The 19,139-nt window shown below is 60.5% G+C and overlaps 1 protein-coding gene across 2 annotated transcripts; it reads left to right on the plus strand.

The window, feature by feature from the left end:
* The first annotated feature begins 973 nt into the window (after window positions 1-973).
* On the plus strand, window positions 974-19,000 carry LOC307197340 (ATPase family AAA domain-containing protein 3). 2 transcript variants are annotated; one of them, XM_079943124.1, is made up of 17 exons: window positions 1,507-1,554; window positions 2,001-2,088; window positions 4,853-4,929; window positions 5,548-5,649; window positions 5,768-5,827; window positions 6,324-6,393; window positions 6,598-6,763; window positions 6,933-7,002; window positions 7,384-7,539; window positions 8,050-8,106; window positions 8,286-8,411; window positions 8,601-8,725; window positions 9,813-9,864; window positions 10,189-10,259; window positions 11,064-11,231; window positions 12,297-12,405; window positions 18,193-19,000. In XM_079943124.1, the coding sequence occupies exons 3-17, from the start codon at window positions 4,885-4,887 to the stop codon at window positions 18,340-18,342; spliced, it is 1,527 nt and encodes a 508-aa protein (XP_079799250.1). In that variant the 5' UTR covers window positions 1,507-1,554; window positions 2,001-2,088; window positions 4,853-4,884; the 3' UTR covers window positions 18,343-19,000. The 2 variants fall into 2 exon arrangements, with proteins under 2 accessions (XP_079799249.1, XP_079799250.1); XM_079943123.1 differs by lacking the exon at window positions 2,001-2,088 and having other exon boundaries at window positions 974-1,554.
* Window positions 19,001-19,139: the final 139 nt, after the last annotated feature.

A 19,139-nucleotide genomic window follows, 5' to 3' on the forward strand; every position in this document is an offset into this window, starting at 1 on the left:
ATCTTTGGTTTTTCTCTTGATTTGGGGAAACGAAACAAACAACAAACCCCAGACAGAATTATCTTAGAATTTTTTTGTTCCTATTTTTCTTCAGGCTTAAGATTAAGACTGTTTTCAATCTAGTGGAGAAACTCCGTATAATACTGGGAACTCAACAAATTCCATCAGGGAAAGAACGCAGGGGCAACTTGGATATTGGCCCAAGAAGCAAACTCTGCTAACTTTGGACACTGGGTTCTAGAGCAACGCTGGCCTCTGTCCATCCTTGTCTCTCTCTGCCCCAGGCGTTCAAGCCTGCACCTTGGTCCCTGAAGCAGGCACGTGGCCTCTGGGGGTTCCCAAGGAGAAACCTCACCAGGCAGAGACCAGAGCCAGGACCCCTGGGCCTTGAGGAGCTCTCCTTCCGCGACGGCGCCCTCTGTGGGGCCTCGGGGGCTCTGCCGTCCCATACTTCTGGGGTTGCAGAGCTCTGTCCCCTCCCTTGGGAGCCACTTTACCTACAACCACGGACCGCTGAGTTTTGTTGTGACGCCGAAGAGGAGGCTCGGGAGAGCCCTTCATTCTACTGACGGTTGCGGGAGATTGGCCGGGGCCGCGCTTCCGCTCTTCCATCATCTCCGTAGCACTGACTGTATGCGCTAGCACCGAGACCCACTAAGCACCGGGCCGGCTTGCCCCGCGCCGGACACGCCCGGCCCGTAGGGCGGTTCGCCCTGCGCTGGACACGGCCAGCCCGTGCTCCGCTGTCCGAGGGGGCCGCTCAGCCCGCGGCGCCGGCGCCTGCTCTCGGGCCCGGTCCCCAGACCCCCGACCCCGCGCCCGCCTCGGGCGGGGTCCTCCCCCGCCTATCGGCCGCCTCCCACACTCTTCCTCTCGTAGGCCTCTCCCTCGGTCGGGACGCCGCGCATCAAGTGGCCTCGGCTCCAGCACTGGCCTCTCTGCGGCCCCGGGGGCCGGAACTCTGTGGGCGCCCATAGCAACGGGGCCAGTGTCGTTGCCACGCGGAAATGACGAACCCAAGGGCGCGCACGCGCCCAGACCCTCAATTTCGTTCCTGACCAACCCCGGTCACCTGGCACCTCGCCCCGCCCCCTGACGGCCTACCCGCCCCCCCCACCGAGCCAGCTCCTGCAATCGCTGCAGCGATGCCGTGACGTCACGGTCCTCGCAGCCAATCCGAGGGCCGCGCGGGGGGGGACATGGACCTCACGCGCATCCGTCGCCCTGGAGGAAGGGCCGCCGCCGCGCCTGCGCAGTCTCTGCCGCCGGCTCGCGGCGCGTGGGCCGTGCTCTGCGTCGCGCGCGTCCGAACGGCTACGGGTTCCGGCGGCGGCGCGTGGAGCTCGCGAGCCATGTCGTGGCTCTTCGGCATCAAGGGCCCCAAGGGCGAAGGCGCGGGGCCGCCGCTTCCGCTGCCGCCCGTGCAGCCCGGGGCCGAGGGCGGCGGGGACCGCGGCGCGGGGGACCGGACTGGGCCCAAGGACAAATGGAGCAACTTCGACCCGACGGGCCTGGAGCGCGCGGCCAAGGCGGCACGCGAGCTGGAGCACTCGCGTGAGTGCGGGGGTTGGGCGCGGGGAGGGCGGCCGGGCGGCGGGCTCGGGGGCACGGTGGCCCTTAGTGGTCTGAGGGATCGAGCGGCGAGTGGCCGTCGGGGGGAAACCGGTCTCCAGCGGTAAGCCAGCCGGAGCCACCCTGCGTGCAGGGAGGTTCGGGATCCCCTGATCCTCTGGCATCTTCCCAGTTGCCACGCGTCCTTCAAGTGGGGAAACCGGTGCCGAGGGGACTCAGGGGTACAGGCAGCAGCTGGCAGGGCTGCACCCTGGTCTTCAGTTACCGCCTCTTGCCGTCTCCACGTGGAACGGCCAAGGGTGGCCTGGTAGGGGATCCGTCCGTGGTGGTTGCTTGGCAGTTTTCCGCTTAAGAAGGGAAACGTGTTTGAGGGGCGTTGGTCTTAAGGGAAATAAAGCAGATTTGCATTTATCATTGGAAAAAGGTAGCGTTCAGGTAGGCGAGGTCTATAAAGCAACAGATCAAGCAGCCCTGGGCCAGTTGATGACCTTCCTGACCCAGGCCCTCAAGACAGCGGTGAGTGTACCTTCACTTAGCCCCTGGGTTTTTCCATAAGCTTCTTTTTTCTTGTGGCTTTAACAGTTTGTGTCAAGATCAAGATTAAGGGTCTGGAATATAGCACATGCTGAGTAGGCAATAGCTGGAAGAATACAGTAGCTCTTAAACTTTTAAGCAGAGGTGCTCTGTTCTCAAAGAAGACTTTGTGGAGCAGTCTTGTTGTTAGCAGAGGTGAGCACAGTCTTCCTGTCTGAGGAGGGGGTGGCCTGGCACTTTGTGGCTCAGTCCCCGCCTTCCCGCTGGGGCCACGAGAACATCCTGGGCAAAGGTCTCCAGCCTTTCTGGTTCTCAGATCCTGGGAGGGACATTCAAAACAGAACAGCCTGTTTCCTTAGGCCTAGCTGGAACACGTCCCTCTTCAGAGTGGGTGTTAAGTATATTAGATGTATTAGGTTTGCAAGATAATTTCAGTTATCACTTGATGACTGACGAGAGGCTTGCAGAGGAGCTTGAGAGACAACGGTTGGGCTTCAAGAAACCTCAGATGATGACAGACTTCTGACACGAGACCTAATACTTTAGGTTTGTTGGGGGGGTTGGCCCATTCACCGTGCCCAGAATTTCAAAGTTTGCCTCCTTTTGAAATGTGAAGGCCGACTCTTGGCCTCTGAAACCCACACAGTTGTACGTACAGGCTGGTGTGAATAGCCTTGGGTGTGTCTGAGGGTAGCAGCGACTTCCTGTCTGCTCCTGCCTGTGAATTGCTCCCAGGTCTCCTGCACTGGCTGCCCCAGAGCTCTTGCCCCAGGACATTCTCCACCTGGGTCCCCAGAGCCTTGGCCTCTGCTCCCCCATTTCCCCAGCAAGCAGCATCTCCTGCAGAGTCCCTAGCTACCACCACCTAGAGGCATGGTCCACCCCACTGGCGTCCACATCCAGTGATACTGTCTCAAGTGTGGACTCTACTTCATTCTTGTTCCTGCCATCCTTCGTGGCTTTTCTGCTGGCCGATGGGGGAGGTTTCACCCTGGGCTGCCGCCTTTTCTGTCCCCATACCCTCCTTCCCAGGGTGCCTGAGCCCCTTCTGTCCTTAGCCCCTCTGCAGGCCTGTTGTCTGGAGATGCTCCCAGTTCACAGCCAGAGTGCCTGCCCTGGTTGGCCTGTACCTGCTCTTGTTCACCTCACTGCTCTCTCCACGGAAACCAGAGACGTCCCCAGCTTCTTCTTACAGCCTGACCACTGTCTGTGTCCTTCGGGGCCCAGCCTGATGCTACCCAGTTCCCCAGGTTTCCCAGGCCCTCCTTGGACGCCAGAGCAGCACGTTGGCCTTGAGCTGTGTGCTCCACGCACGTACAGGGTGCCTGCCTGTGGTGGGTGCAGTTAACGTGGCGGCTCGCACATCTCTCGGTGTAGGACGACTTCGAGGTGACAGTCATCGTCGTCAGCACTGAGGTCGTAGCTTGTGATCGGGGGGCTCGCGGGTTCCTGTGCTGAGCGATTTCCGTGCTTTCTCCATCTCACTCCACGGGTCGGGGGAGGGAGCGCCCTGCTCCATTGGCAGGCAAGGTGCTCGGAGCAGTCAGCCTACCTGTCAAAGGTCACGGCGTGAGTAAGCAGGCCAGCTGCAGGTCCTCCCCATACTCTGAAGCCAAACCACGAGCCCCAGCCTACCTCAGCCCTAGAGCTTCCACCACGTGCCAAACACGTGCTTGGAGCCAGCGAGCCCCAGGGGTTACGCTGTAGTCAGTGATGCAGGTGCTGCAGCTTGGGGTCCTGGGGTCTGCTGCTTACCTTGAAGGCCTCAAAAAATAAGACAGATTGTGGTGGGGGGGGAGAAGGGTGGACGTGCGGGCAGCAACCTGGGAGCGTGGTAGCATCAGGGAGGTGGGCTCATGGGGTCCCAACCTTCTTTCCGTGCTTTTATGTGTTAGAAAGTTTTTGTAGTGAAGCGTGGCGCACAGGAGAACTCTGTCATCGCGGATCTATTAGAGAGGCCCGACGTGCAGGCGTTTTCAGCAAGGAGAGCACCGGATACCCACATATTTCCACATGTGAATTCCGCTGATGAAGAGAATACACCTGGAAGTTGTCAATCACACACACACGTGTTTCTAACATGTGGCCTGTGAAGAGCTGTCAGCCTATGTGCATCGGCTTCTTTCTGGGTTTTGGGTTTTTTTTTTTTAACATTTATTTATTTGGCTGCACCAGATCTTAGTTGCGGCATGCGAACTCGTAGTTGTGACATGTACGATCTAGTTCCCTGACCAGGGACCTAGACCCCTGCACTGGGAGCACAGAGTCTTAGCCACTGGACCACCAGGGAAGTCCCTTCCTTCTGGTTTAATCCTTGTTTGCCCCTTACGTTCTTGCCTGCCTGTGCTTGCCTGTCTGTGAATCAGTAACAGGTATCAGAGGCTCAGGAAAAATGTTCGCACTGGAAAAATAAAGGACGTTCTAGCCACAGGCTTGCTTTTTGTTTAATGGGGAAACGACCACCATGTTGACCCTCCTGCTGTCAACAGGCGGGCAGGGGACAGCCTCTCTGATGGAACCCTTTGGAGTGTGACAGTCCCCTGGGGGCAGACCGCGCACACACGCTTTCTGCTGGGGATGGAGCATACACAGGTGGCCCTTGGAGGGAGGGGTGGCTGAGCAGGTCCGACCAGGGTGGCCACGCGTGCGCTCAGGTCGAGGTGGGCTGTGGTGTCCCTGAGCAGCCCCTGGCACTTGTGAACACTCGCCCGGTGTCCTGATGCCCACACACCTGCCCCCGCTGCAGGACACGCCAAGGAGGCGCTGAGTCTGGCACAGATGCAGGAGCAGACGCTTCAGCTGGAACATCAGGCCAAGCTCAAGGTGAGTGTGGGTGTGGTGCTGGCAGAGGTGGGCTGCAGCCCCGAGGCTGAGGGGCCCCCGGACAGACAGGACATGAGCGGTGGGTGCAGCTCCTCCCTCTAGGATTTGAGGGAAGCGGGGATCAAAGACAGGTGTGTGGCCTGAGTTTTGTACAGAACTATCTGGAAGGGCAGATGTGGGTGAGGAGTCTGGTCTCCCCGAGGGGGGACTCCTGCCGTCGCTCTGAGCACGTAGTGAGCGAGCGTAGGAAAGGCACAGGCTCTACCCTCCACCGCGGGCTGTTGTAAAGCGAATCAGAAAGCAAGCACGTGGCATAAGCGCGGCGGAAACGGTGTAGGGGGCTGGGGGAGTGACAGGCGCCCCAGGAGACCGTCTGGCTGCTTTGGGGCCTGGCCCTGTCCGGTTTCCTGGCTTCTCTCTGCTTGTGGGTCTGGGTCCTCCTGGGCCTAGGTGAGGCTACAGCTGAGCACCCACAGGCCTGTGGGGTGCAGACCAGGCTGCATCCCTGCCCAGGCGCTGCACAGGCTGTCCGGCTCCTTGGAGCCCACGCAGGGGAGGGGCGTCGGGGCGGGAGGCCTGGCCAGGCCCTGGGCTCAGGGCGGCTGGTGTGCCGCGCAGGAGTATGAGGCCGCCGTGGAGCAGCTGAAGGGCGAGCAGGTCCGGGTGCAGGCCGAGGAGCGGAGGAAGACCCTGAGTGAGGAGACGCGGCAGCACCAGGCCGTAAGGCGGCGGGGGTGGGGCACGCGGGGCGCTCCTCGGGCCCCGCGCCCGCCGAGTCCCACCCTGGACCATGGCTTCTGTGCCCGGGCCGTGTGCACACCACCCTTTCCCTCCCTAGAGGGCCCAGTACCAGGATAAGCTGTCCCGGCAGCGCTATGAGGACCAGCTGAAGCAGCAGGTGAACTCTGCCCAGCCACCTGTCTTCCCTGAGGGCGTGGGCATCCCTTGGGGCGGGTGGGGGCCAGAGCCTGGGGTCTGCCCGGCAGTAACCACTACTTTGGAGGGGTGGGGATCTGCCCGCACCACCCCAAGGGTCTCCCGGGTGGGACCCTGACTGACGGGTCTGTGGGGGGCATTCAAACGGGTCTGTGGGGGGGCATTCAAACGTCGAGCCTGTTGTGGGCGTTTTAGTTTTTAAATTAAACAGTCCAGCAAAAAGCCTGTTTTGTGAGGACAGCTATGGGTCAGGGCTGCTCTGAGGCCGAGCTAGGCTGGGGGCCGCGGCTCCTGCCTCGGGCTGTGCAGCCTGCAGGCCTCAAGGCGACCATCCCCTGGGGTCGGAGCCCCTGGGGCGATGGGGACATCTCTGAGGCCAGAGCAGCTAACCTGTTGGTGTGATGTTGACCGTTTCCTGAACTCGAAGCCCTTCCCTCTCCCTTGTGGCTCCTTTTCAGCAACTTCTCAACGAGGAGAACTTACGGAAGCAGGAGGAGTCCGTGCAGAAGCAGGAGGCCCTGCGGCGAGGTAGGGCCCTGGCCTGGGAGCTCACGGGCCAAGGGCCACGGGCCTTGCTTCAGGCCCTGTGCTTCCCAAGCAGCGTGAAGCAGCGGGCGCAGAGACCCTTGGGAGAGGGGGGTGGGGGGGTACCCGGGGGGTACCCTGCGCTTGCGCTTCATCCTGGGTCGGGGGGCCTCGGGCTGAGCGCTGCTCCCCGCTCTCCCTGGGCAGCCACCGTGGAGCGGGAGATGGAGCTTCGGCACAAGAACGAGATGCTGCGGGTGGAGGCCGAGGCGCGTGCCCGGGCCAAGGCTGAGCGCGACAATGCTGACATCACCCGCGAGCAGATCCGCCTGAAGGCTGCTGAGCAGCGCCAGACCATCCTGGAGTCCATCAGGTGAGGCCGTGCCCAGCGGGCATCCTCTCGCCCCTTCCCCTGAGCAGGCACCCCACTACTCCGCTGGCCGGTCCTTCTGCGGTGACCTTTGGGGCTGACCTTGGAGCCTGGGCTAGGCGCACGGGCACAGCCCGATTCCTTCCCAGTCATGCCACTGCTTCCCCTGCAGGACGGCTGGCACCGTGTTTGGTGAAGGATTCCAGGCCTTTGTGACAGACTGGGACAAAGTGACAGCCACGGTAAACAACGCTGCCGTTTTCCTTGCGGTCTGTGTCACGCGTCGGGGTCTCTGCTGGCTGTGAGAGGCGCCTGGCGCTCTGAGCGTTCACAGACCTAGGGCTGAGGCGGTCGCTGCCCCCGCGCCCCCCACTGCCACTGGAAAGCCACAAGTGACGCAGCCTTTGTGTTTGGGGCGCTCGGAACAGCTCAGTGTTGGCCCTGGTGGGGCTGGGAGGAGGGTGTGGGAGGGGTGCCAGGCGTCCGTTTTATCTCCACACCAGTGCCTGCCCTTTGGAAAGGTACTGGTGGGGCCCGGCTGAGACTCAGGGAGCTGGTGGGGGAGCCCCTCTTTTCTGCCGGGGATGAGGTGGGCACCACCTGCCTCCCCTGCCCTGTTCCAGGTGGCTGGGCTGACGCTGCTGGCCGTCGGCATCTATTCCGCCAAGAACGCCACGTCGGCCATAGGGCGCTACGTGGAGACGCGGCTGGGGAAGCCGTCCCTGGTGCGGGAGACCTCTCGGATCACGGTGCTGGAGCTGCTGAGGCACCCTGTGCAGGTGACCGCGGGCCTCCTGGGTCCGTGTGGCCTTACGGCCGAGTCGCACACGTGACCCTTTTCCCCTTTTTACCCAATACTGCCCTGTTCCCCTGCTCACAGGTTTGCATTTGGCTCTCTTTCCTGACGCTATTCCTCTGGCCCTGTGGCGTCAGCACTGGGGGCACCCTCACGCCAGTCTGCTCCGTCCCTCTGTGGGTCTGTGGGCATGACCGTCCCCCGGGTGGACTGGAGCTTGTATACAAACTTCTGGGGCTCCAGCAAGCCATCTACCCGTAAGATAAGTCGCTGGAAGCAGCCCTGTGTCGGCTGCCTTCCTCGAGGGGAGCCAGGCTTCCTGCCTGTCCTGGGTGCTGTGCACCCACGGGCAGTGCTGTGGGCTGTCGCTAGAGGTCAGTGTCGCCGACAGTCTCCCCTGCCAGCCTTCTCCAGGACAGCTGGTAACGCGTGTTCTGGGGCGGCTGCACCGTGGGCGCCGCCGTTGACCCTGATACCCCCCCGCGCCCCGCAGGTCAGCAGGCGGCTCCTCAGTAAGCCTCAGGACGCATTGGAGGGCGTCGTCCTCAGCGTAAGTGGGGCTGCCTGTCCCTGGGACCTTCCTGCCCGGGCGGGGCTGCTCGGCCTTCCTGGAGTCCGGTTTACTGGCTGAGCCCCAGCCAGGGAGAGGCGGCCTCTCGCACTGACCCAGGCACTCAGGAGGGATGGACTCAGCGGCAGAGCGTCCCCAAACCTCGTGTCCCCTGGCAGCCCAGCCTGGAGGCTCGTGTGCGGGACATCGCCATTGCCACGAGGAACACCAGGAAGAACAGGAGTGTGTACCGGAACATCCTGATGTATGGGCCACCTGGGACGGGCAAGACACTGTTTGCCAAGGTGAGGGCACAGTAACTGGGGGTTGTGGAGTCTCACCTACCGGGGAGAGGTGCCGTGGGCACATGGGAGGCGGCCCCTGCCCAGCTCTTCCAGGAAGGGCGTCTCCCCACACGCGGTCTGGTCCCCAGCGACCGGGGCGGTGGGCTGGAGGGCAGACGGAGCAGGCGTTAAAGTGCCTTTCCCACCCAGAAACTCGCGCTGCACTCAGGCATGGACTACGCCATCATGACGGGTGGGGATGTGGCCCCCATGGGGCGGGACGGCGTGACCGCCATGCACAAGGTCTTTGACTGGGCCAACACCAGCCGGCGAGGGTGAGCTGGGTGCCTCCTGGGTGGCCCTGGGGCTCCTGCTGGGAAGGGGGGTTGGTGACTTTCCCCACAGCCTGTCCCCAAGGTCCGGGAGCCTCTTGGTCCCAGAGACTTTGTTTTATTCATTTATTTTTGGCTGCGTTAGGTCTTCGTTGCTGCGCGTGGGCTTTCTCTAGTTGCGGCGAGTGGGGGCTACTCTTCGTTGTGGTGTGCAGGCTTCTCATTGTGGTGGCTTCTCTTGTTGCGGAGCACGGGCTCTAGGCGCGTGGGCTTCAGTAGTTGTGGCATGCAGGCTCAGTAGTTGTGGTGCACGGCCTCAGTAGTTGTGGCTCGTGGGCTGTAGGGTGCAGGCTCAGTAGTTGTTGCTCACGGGCTCAGTAGTTGTGGCTCACGGTCTCTAGAGCGCAGGCTCGGTAGTTGTGGCGCATGGGCTTAGTTGCTCCTCGGCATGTGGGATCTTCCCAGACCAGGGCTTGAACCTGTGTCCCCTGCATTGGCTGGCAGATTCTTTTCTTTCCTTTTTTCCTTTTTCTTTAAATCTTACTTACTTATGTATTTATTTTTGGTTGCATTGGGTTTGGGTTAGGGTTAGGGTTAGGGTTGCTGCGTGCGGGCTTACTCTAGTTGCAGTGAGCGGGGGCTACTCTTCATTGCGGTGTGCGGGCTTCTCATTGTGGTGGCTTCTCTTGTTGCGGAGCACGGGCTCTAGGTGCGTGGGCTTCAGTAGTTGTGGCACGTGGGCTCAGTAGTTGTGGCTCATGGGCTCTAGAGCACAGGCTCAGTAGTTGTGGCACACGGGCTTAGTTGCTCCGCGGCATGTGGGATCTTCCCGGACCAGGGCCTGAACCCGTGTCCCCTGCATCGGCAGGCGGATTCTTAACCACTGCGCCACCAGGGAGGCCCAGTCCTGGAGACTTTAAACCGTTTAAGACAAGGAGTCACCAGCCTATTTTTAGTTACTTTCTCGTGACACTGGTACTTCACATGCCCCCGTCTGCGGCCAAGATCTGGGTCCCGGTGGGGGCAGTGCAAAGTTTGGGGTTCCCGCGGGGCCGTGCCCTGCCTGCCTCACGTGGCCCTGCCCTTGCAGCCTCCTGCTCTTCGTGGACGAAGCAGATGCCTTTCTCAGGAAGCGAGCAACTGTGAGTTTCTGGAGGCCGCCCTCTGGCCTGGGGAGCGGGCAGGGCGGGCGGGGAGCTGGCAGGGTGGGCGGCCTGGGCCGCGGTGTCTGCACTTCCTGGGAAGGTCACCGGGAACCTGCTCCTCAGCTGAGCTTTCTTCGTCCATTTTATTTGAAAAGTGGAAGTTCAGCGTCTTTGGAGTCAAGCTTCAGCCTTCGAACTTAGATTCATTCTGTCGTGGGCGAGCGGGGGCTGCGCCTTTCTGCGGAGCCTTTCCTTAGCGCCCCCGTGGCTGCTTATAGAACTCCGGCGTGCGGACCTGACGCCGGACTTTTGTCTCTGCAGGAGAAGATCAGCGAGGACCTCAGGGCCACCCTGAACGCGTTCCTGCACCGGACAGGCCAGCACAGCAGCAAGTGAGGAGAGCCCGTGCGCGGGGGCCGTGGCACTGCCTCAGCTCACGTGGCTGCTGTGGGGCGGCCGCCCGAGCAGGCTCACGCCTGACCCACGTGGCCGGACGCAGTGGGACGGCCCGTTGGGCGCCGTGGGGCGTCTGTGGAGCTGCAGAAACAATGTGCTGGGGTCTCTGAGGCAGAGCCGAGGGGCACAGGCTCGTCCACAGGCCACTGCCCTTGGCTCAGGCCCTGGGCATTTCCAGCTGCCCATGAGATGCATTGTCAGGGGCTCACCCCACAGCCAGGGGCCCCAGGTCGCAGGTTGCCCTAGGATTGGGCTGGCCCTTCTGGGCCCCCTAATCCTGCTCCTCCAGGTGGGTGAGGTCCCTCCAGCCCCCTGCCCGCTGGTGGCATCTAGCCCTGCCGGTCAGCCCACGTGGCTACCACGCCAGACTCACTAGCCTTGCCCGCTGCAGCTGCTGCCGGTGGAGACCCTGCCCCCACTGAGACCCCCAGGGGCGTGTCGAGTTCCTGCTGAGTTGGCACGTCTGCTTAGCTGAGCCCCAGGCTTCAAGACCCCAGCACTTGGTGTGGGAGGGGCAGGGATCTGTCTCAGACCTGGGTCCCTGGGTCCCCGTCCCTCCTGCACACAGGGAGGCTTCCATGGCTGGGCCACCAGTCGGGGAGAGGCATGAGCTGGGGCAAGACAGGGAGGGATGGGAGGCAGAGGGCAGCGCCGGTGCGGCAGGGTCTCGCGTGTGAGGACGCCGCACGGCGGGTTCTGCTGGCCCCGAGCCCTGAGCTCCCGCCGTGTGCCGGCTGCAGGTTCATGCTGGTCCTGGCCACCAACCAGCCCGAGCAGCTGGACTGGGCCATCAACGACCGCATCGGCGAGATGGTCGGCTTCGAGCTGCCGCGGCGAGAGGCGCGGGAGCGCCTGGTGAGGCTGTATTTTGACAAGTATGTTCTTAAACCAGCCACAGAAGGAAAGCAGTAAGTGTCCCCGCCACCACGGCCGCTCCCCGCCCGTGCCCCTGCCCCTGGGTTTCACGTGTGGGGTCATGATCGCCCATCACTGGAGGCCCTGCTGCCCCGTCCCGCCTTTGAAACGCTCAGATCCAGGCCACAGTCAGGCCCTGGCAGTGGCGGGCTGTGCCGGCCCACTTCTGGCCTCGCTGAGCCTCCCTCTGGGGCCCCTCCCCAGCACACGGCGGGGCCCACCAGGCCGGGGGTGCCCTCCCTGCTCGTCCAGGCCCTCTCTCGCTGTTGTCGGGAGCGTTCCAGATAAGCCAGCGCTGGTCTATTTGTAACCCTCTCCGGGGACCAGATCTCAGCCCCACCGACCTGGTTCCCTCCTGGCGCTGCTGAGCCATCTTCTGCTCTGCGGCGGGCTTTGCCTGCCCCTGCCACCTGTCTGACAGCTGCCCCCAAGCTCTCTTATCTGGGTCTCTTTTTCCTTTTGCCCCTGGCTGGCCCCAGTCCCCCACCTCCCCACCCTGCTCCAGCTCCCGATGGCGCATCCTAGCCCAGCTGCAGCCTGGACACTGCGTGCAGCCTGAGGTTCTGAGCACTTTTTCACAGGAGTCTGAGCGGGCTCTCTTGGGCCTTCAGCCAGGCCTGACTGGGCCTGGCATCCGCCTGCGGGGGCGGGATTAGGAGCTCGGCCGCTGTCTGAGTGCTGGGCGGGGTCCCTGCCCCCAGGCAGGCGGTGGAGCTGGGAACAGGCCCCCCGGAGCTCCTCCGTTCTCCCACATCCTGAACGGCCCCACGGCCGCCCCTAAGCCCAGCATGTGCCCCACCCAGGCCCCGTCTTGGGCTCCACGAGGAAGGGACATTTGCCCAGCAGGGTAGGAAGGTGGAACAGCCAGACCTGGCCCCAGCAGTGGACGTTGGGCAGGGGGTAGCTCATTAAAGTGAGGGGGTCGGACGTGTCCCGCCTGGGGTTTCCCAGCACAGGCTCCTGCTCTCCGTCTGTGTGGGAGCCTGGGTCCCTCACGGGCCTCTGCTCTGGCCCGGGTCCTGTGGGCGCCCAGGCATCACTTGGGAATTCTTTACCAGGCGCTTGAAGCTGGCCCAGTTTGACTACGGGAAGAAGTGCTCAGAGATCGCACAGCTGACAGAGGGCATGTCGGGCCGGGAGATCTCCCAGCTTGCTGTGGCGTGGCAGGTGAGCTGGGGATGCGCCCCGCAGGCCAGAGCCCCACCGAGCCAGGGACCCTCAGAGTTGTCGAAAGGTGACTGGGCTGGCACCTGCACCTCCCCCCCACCAGGGTGTTTCTGAGTGATTTTCTGCACAGACGTGACATGATGCCCTCCCTTCCCGCCACCACCCTCTGCCCCCCCGCAGCAGGGAGGATGGGCCAGGGCCGTCCGTGGCTTCGCGCGTTATGGTCCTTCCCAGTGTCATTCTGGCTCATGTCAGGCGTGGCCCTCTCAAATCAGCGTGTCCGGTGGTCATCAAGCTCAGGGTCTTAGGAACCTGGGCTTTGTCCCAAGCTGGGGCCCAGGACAGTTGGCACAGCAAACTGCAGACGGGTGGAGGGTCCGGGGGACACTGCCTGGGCCAGGGATGGAGCATGCCCGAGGGCGCAGAACGTGAGGAGCCAGGAGGCGACTGACCTGATAAGGAGTCGGGCGTTGCCTTCCCAGCCCCTAGAGGCAGATTGCTGCTTTCGGGACTGTCTGCGGGGGCGTGAAGGCCTCAGGCGTTCTGGCTTTTTGGATGGGTTTGCTGAGTCCTGAGGGCCTGAGGACAGCTGGACCACTGGAGGTGATTCCATCTTCACCTTGTGGCTCAGGGCACACAGGCCAGAGTGGCCCTTGTCATTCCCAATAGCCAGGCTTTCATCTGAAACATCCCAGCAGTGGTTCCACGGGTGCCCAGGGCAGGGAAGCCCATTGACTCCCGGGAGCCTTGGGTGCAGCCATTCAGAACAAGTTTCCCCATGGTCCTTGCCAGGTGGAGGGTGCTGAGTGGCTCATGCGTGTGGCCACGTGACAACCTGGCCAGTGTTAACTTAGCACGAATGCTACGTAGACATCTGCTTGGATTTGAACATCCTTGCCCAGATACACAGGGGGGCTGTATTAGTCAGAATGAACTAGGTCATGCTGCTGTAACGGACAGCCCCAGATTGCAAACTCTGTCCTCATGTGAGTCACAGGGTGCCCTGCTCCAGGCTGGCCTCACTCAGGAACCAGGCCTCACGAGGTTGGCTGTTTGCACGACCAACAGAGTGGCGAACAGGGTGTCTTAGCCTGGGCGGCCGTGACAAAATGCCACAGCCAGGCGCTTGAACAGACATTCATCTCATGGTTCTGGAGGCTGGAGGCCCCAAATCAGGATGCCAGCGAGGGGGGCTCCAATGCGGGTCCGCTTCCTGGCTGCCTTCCAGCCGCTTTCTTGCTGTGTGCTTGTGCAGAGCCCTTGGGGGTATCTTCGTACAAGGACGCCAGTCCTGTAGGATCAGGGCCCCACCCTTAGGACCTCGCCCAACCTGAATCGCTTCCTTAGAAGCCCCATCTCCATGTGCAGCCACACTGGGGGTCAGGGCTTCAGCGTGAACTGGGGGGCGACAAAGGCTCAGTCCCAGTGGCGCCCAGTCCCAGTGGTGGGGAGCGCCCTGGCGCACCTCCCCTCCCCCACCCTGCCCTGCCCTCCCTGCTCGTTGGGGAACCAGGGGACAGGCCTGTGTGTGCCTGCGTGTGGGGAGCTGAGGATAGTGGCCCCCGCACGCGCATGTGAGGGTGAGCGTTTGCGTGTGGAGGCCCAGAGCCCGTGGCTGCGCTCCCTGTGTGTCCAGCCCCTGGGCAGCAGGGCCCTGGGCACGTCTGCTAGTCCCCACCCCCACCCCCTGTGAGAGAGGGCCAGAATGCCTTGGGGGTCCCACCGTCTGGGACAGGACATGTCAGTGTGTCCCCTTGGAGTTTCTCCCCTGTGGCCCCAGGTGCACGGGGCTGGGCCACTGTGGGGGCTCCTGCCCACCCTCCTCCCTCCAGGCTGAGCAGCCGGGGACCTGTGCACCTGCTCCCCGAAGCCCAACTGCTGGTGTCGCATGGACCCCGCTGCAGCTGCCACCCCCGTGCGATGGTTTTGTCAGTGCAGGTCCGTGCTTCTCACCCTGCAGCTACCTATCATGGGGACCTACTGTTTTTTTTTTTAAACATAAAACTCATTATTTTAACTTTTTTTTTTTTTTTTTGCGGTACGCGGGTCTCTCATGGCTGCGGCCTCTCCCGTTGCGGAGCACAGGCTCCGGACGCGCAGGCTCAGCGGCCATGGCTCACGGGCCCAGCCGCTCCGCGGCATGTGGGATCTTCCCGGACCGGGGCACGAACCCGTGTCCCCTGCATCAGCGGGCGGACTCTCAACCACTGCGCCACCAGGGCAGCCCTGGTTTCTGTTTTTTGGTAGTGGCCATCCTGATGGGTGTGAGGTGGTGTCTCGCTGTGCTGTTGACTTGTGCTCCCTGATGATCAGTGATGCTGAGCATCTTGTCGTGAGCCTGTTGGCCATGCGTGTGACTTCCTCTGAGAAAGGTCTGTTCGAGTCCTTTGACCTTTTTTTAACTGGGTTGTTTGAGGTTTTCTTGTTGAATTGTAGGGGTTCTTTATGTATTCTGGATATTAACTTTGTCTCAGTAGTTTGCAAACATTTTCCTCTTTTCTGCGGGTTGCCTTTTTTACTCTGTTGATAGTGTCCTTTGAAGCACGAAAGTTTTTAATTTTGATGAAGTCCAATATTTTTTTTTTTTCTTTTGTCAGCTGCTTTTACTGTCATAGCCAACAAGTCATTGCTAAATACAATGTCTGGAAGCTTCTCCCATCTGTTTTTATCTATGAGGTTTATAGTTTGAGGTCTCATGGTTAGATCTCTGATCCATTTAGAGTTGATTTTTGTATATAGGGTACAACTTTGTTCTTCTGTATATGAATATCCAGTTTTCCCAGCGCCACTTGTTGAAAAGACTGTCGTTTCCATTCAGTGATCTCAGCATCCTTGTTGGAGGTCACTTGACCATATGTGAGGGTTTATTTCTGGGCTCTTTGTTCTATTCCACTGGCCTGTGTCTGTCTTAGTGCCAGTACCACCACACTGTCTTGATCACTGTAGCTTTGTAGTAGATTTTAAAACCGGGATATGGGAGACTTCCAACATATTCTTATTGAAGATTGTTCTGGCTGCTTGGGGCCCCGTGAGATTGCATATGAATTTTGGGGTGGATTTTTTGTGTGTTAATTTCTGCAAAAAACATCATTGAAATTTTGATAGGGATTGCATTGAATCTGTAGATTGCGTTGGGTAGTACTGACCTCATAACAACGTTGTCTTCCAATGCATGAACGCAGATATTTTTCTGTGTTTTCATGTCCTTAATTCTAGCAAAATTCAATGTACAAGGCTTTCACCTTCTTAGGTAAGGTAATTCCTAAGTATTTTATTCTTTTCGATGGTGTTGTAAATAGAATTGTTTTCTTAATTACTTTGCCAATTATTCAGTGTTACTGTGTAGAGACACAAATGATTTTGTGCATTAATTTTGTGTCTAGCAACTTTGCTGAATTTATTACTTCGGATTTACTATATATGATAAGATCATATCACCTGCAGACAGTTAATTTTACTTCTTCCTTTCCAGTCTGGATGTCTTTTCTTTTTTCTGCCTGATTGATCTGTCTACAATCTCTAGTGCTCTGTTGACTAGAAGTGGTGAAAACGGGCATCCTTGCCTTGATCCTGATCTCAGAGGAAAAGCTTTCAGTCTCTCACCACTGAGACGACGTTTGCTGATGTTTTCTTATCTGGCTTTTATCAGGATGAGGAAATTTCCTCGTATTCCTAGTTTATTGTTTGTTTGGCTGTGCTGCACGGCTTGCGGGATCTTAGTTCCCTGACCAGGGATCATGCCTGGGCCCTCGGCAGTGAAAGTGTGGAGTCCTAACCCCTGGCCTGCCAGGGAATTCCCCCTCGTTTATTGTTTTCATCAAGAAAGGGTGTTGATTTTTGCCAAATGTTTTCCTGTATTAATTGAGACAATCAAGTGCTTTTTGTCCTTCATTCTCTTAATTACTTACCTAGGTTGATTCTTCCCTAGGTGAACCATCCTTGCACTCCAGGGAAAAAAAGCCCACGTGGTTGCGGTGTATAATCCTTTCAATACGCTACCGAGTTTGGTTGTTAGTATTTCATTGAGCGTTTTGCATCAGTTTTCACAGAGGGTCTGGTTCTGTGTGGTGTTTTGTCTGGTTTTGGTATCAGGGTGATGCTGACCTCAGAGTGAGTAGGAAGTGTTTCTTCCTCTCCAGTGCTTGGAAGAGTTTGAGAAAGATGGGTGTTAGCTCTCCTTTAAGCTTTTTTTCAGTGAATTTTTTTTGTTTTTGAATAATTCCAGGTTCACAGAAAAGTCGCAAGGCTAGCACAGCTCCCTCCACACTGGCCGTCTCACCACATCCCTCAATTCCACCTCAGACGTGATCTCTCCCAGAACCCACCCAAATGCCCATGACATTCAGTCCTCCTGTCTCAGGCTTCTCTGGGCTGTGACAGTTCTCAGGCGTCCCTTGTTTCTGACGATTCCGGCAGTTTTGAGGAGTCCTGTAGGACGTCCCTCGTTGGGTCTGTCTGATGGCTTTCTCATGAGTGGAATGGGATTGTGGGTTTTTGGAGGAAACCAGAGGTGAGGGCCCCTTCTGTTCACATCGTATCAGGGGGCACCAGACATCCACACGACATCACAGGGATGTTGGCCTGGATCCCCTGGTGTCCGTGGTGCCCACCTGGCTTCTCCGTGGTAAAGTCGCTGCACACCCTCTACCTGCCCCTCCCCATCAGGGACCCCCTCTGGCTGCCACCCCACCTCCTCAGCTGCTTTGCAGAACTCGGGCTCCTCGCAGGAGGCCTCAGGGACGGCCCTTCCCTCTGCAGCTTCAGCCAGGCGCTGAGAACAGCCGTGTGGGGAGCAAAGTGACTGGTCATCTCGGATGGTGGGAACTTGCTCCCTGTGTCCTGCGTGGGCTGAGGCTCCTAGGGACCTAGAGAGAAACAGCTGGACTGGCTTGGGCTCCCTGCTCGGTGGACACTTGAGTGCACATGTCAGAGCCACAGCTGGGTGACAGGAAGCAGCTGGGGCCCGGGGTCACCCAGGAGGCACGCAGCCTGGCCAGAGGAGACCTGCCTTGGCAGCTGAAGTGCTGTGGCCCACGCTGGGGCCCGGTGAGCCGAACTGTGGTCATCCCGCCCACGTGCACGGCCCGGGAACCTGGGCATCGCGGGTGCAGAGCGCCGCCGGCAGCCCGGACCACGGCAGCCTGCGGTTCTGGGAGGACCGTCTGCAGACAGTGGGGCCCCGAGCGCTCTGCGCGGAGGGCAGTTTGGCCCCGGGGGCTCTGCCTCTCCTGGTGTCTGCGTGGCCTGTGGTGGTTCTGTTGGCTGCTCGTTGGCCCTGAGCCCTGCTGTCCAGGGGGCAGGGCCCTCCGGTCTGCGGTTGAGGGCTGGGTTGCCCCCTGACAGCGGGCCTCTGGGTTTCTTTTCTTCGAAAGCCACTGAGAAAGCCAGTGGAGCAGCCAGCACTGGCACCAGCCGGGGGCGCGGGCAGGGCCCCGGGTTTTGCAGGGTGGCAGCTGCTCTGGGCTGCAGGGTCGCCTGCGAGCACGTGTGTGCTGCTGCATGTCGGCGTGCGCCTCATGCTGAGCGGCCAGGCCCCTCCTGCAGCTGAGCGCAGGCGCGGGAGAGCAGCCCACGCTTTGCCCCACTTGCCCCTGCCCCAGAGGAGTTGGGTTCTGGGCGGCGAGTGCAGCGAGGATGGGGCTGGCCAGGCTGCCTTGTCCCTGGGTCAGGCCTGGCCTACACGGGTGAGTGGTGACTGGTGGGCCCTGAGGAGCCTCGGGCTGAGGCCCTTCCCCCACGCGGGCAGCCCCTGTGCTGCCCTGCCTCAGTGCTCTCTTCCCCTGCCAGGCCATGGCGTATGCCTCTGAGGATGGGGTCCTCACCGAGGCCATGATGGACGCCCGGGTCCAGGATGCCATCCAGCAGCACGAGCAGAAGATGCAGTGGCTGAAGGCAGAGGGGAGCCGGCCCCTGCTCCCAAGTTCACAGGCCGAGTGAGCCGGGCCTGGACACCTGCAGCACGCTGACCAGGTGCCCCAGCTCCCAGCGGACGTGGTGACACCACACAGCCGCCCCCCTCCCGGCGTGTGTAACCTTCCTCTGGTCAGGCCCAGGGCGGCAGGGCAGCATTAAAGGCCTCTGCTCAGGACCAGCTGCGCGGTGCAGCCTTGAGGTGGGGTTGGTTCCCCTGACCCCGCAGCCGCCCCCAGGACACTCCTGGGAGACATGTCCCTCCAAGCCCGGCCCAGACGGGGAGCAGGCACTGTCCGCCATGCCCGGGGCAGCGGCCAAGCTGGCAGCACAGCGTCCCAGGCAGACGCTGGCTGCTGCAGCAGTGACCAGCAGTAGGGGGCCCGGCCAAGGACCTGACCTTGCCCAGTCCCTCCCAGGGCCAGACCCGAGCCCATGATGAGCAGAGCTGACCTCTGTGCAGCCCAGCTGTCCTCGGGAGGGCAGTGCCCTTGAGGTCTGTGAACCCATAAAGCCGGGTGCCAAGAACCAGCCCAGCGACCCGCGATGGCCAAGGATGTGTGGAGCGGGGGGACTGCCAGCCCACAGAAGGCGAAGTTCTCCCGGATTGGAATTGGGGGTCTTTTTATCCAGAATCTAATAAAAACTGACAGATACGGCTCAGTGTCTGTCTCATGGCTGATGTGCGGATCCCTGGGGCAGAGGCAAAAAGAAGAGGCAGAGGCTGGAGCTTTCTAGAGAATTTACTGACCAGCAGGGGTGGGAGTCACAGTGAGGCGCCCGACCCGGGCTGCCGCCGCGGGGCTCAGAAGCCTTATTGCTGG

Source organism: Stenella coeruleoalba (genome assembly GCF_951394435.1).
Source record: "Stenella coeruleoalba genome assembly, chromosome: 1".
Classification (NCBI taxonomy): domain Eukaryota; kingdom Metazoa; phylum Chordata; class Mammalia; order Artiodactyla; family Delphinidae; genus Stenella; species Stenella coeruleoalba.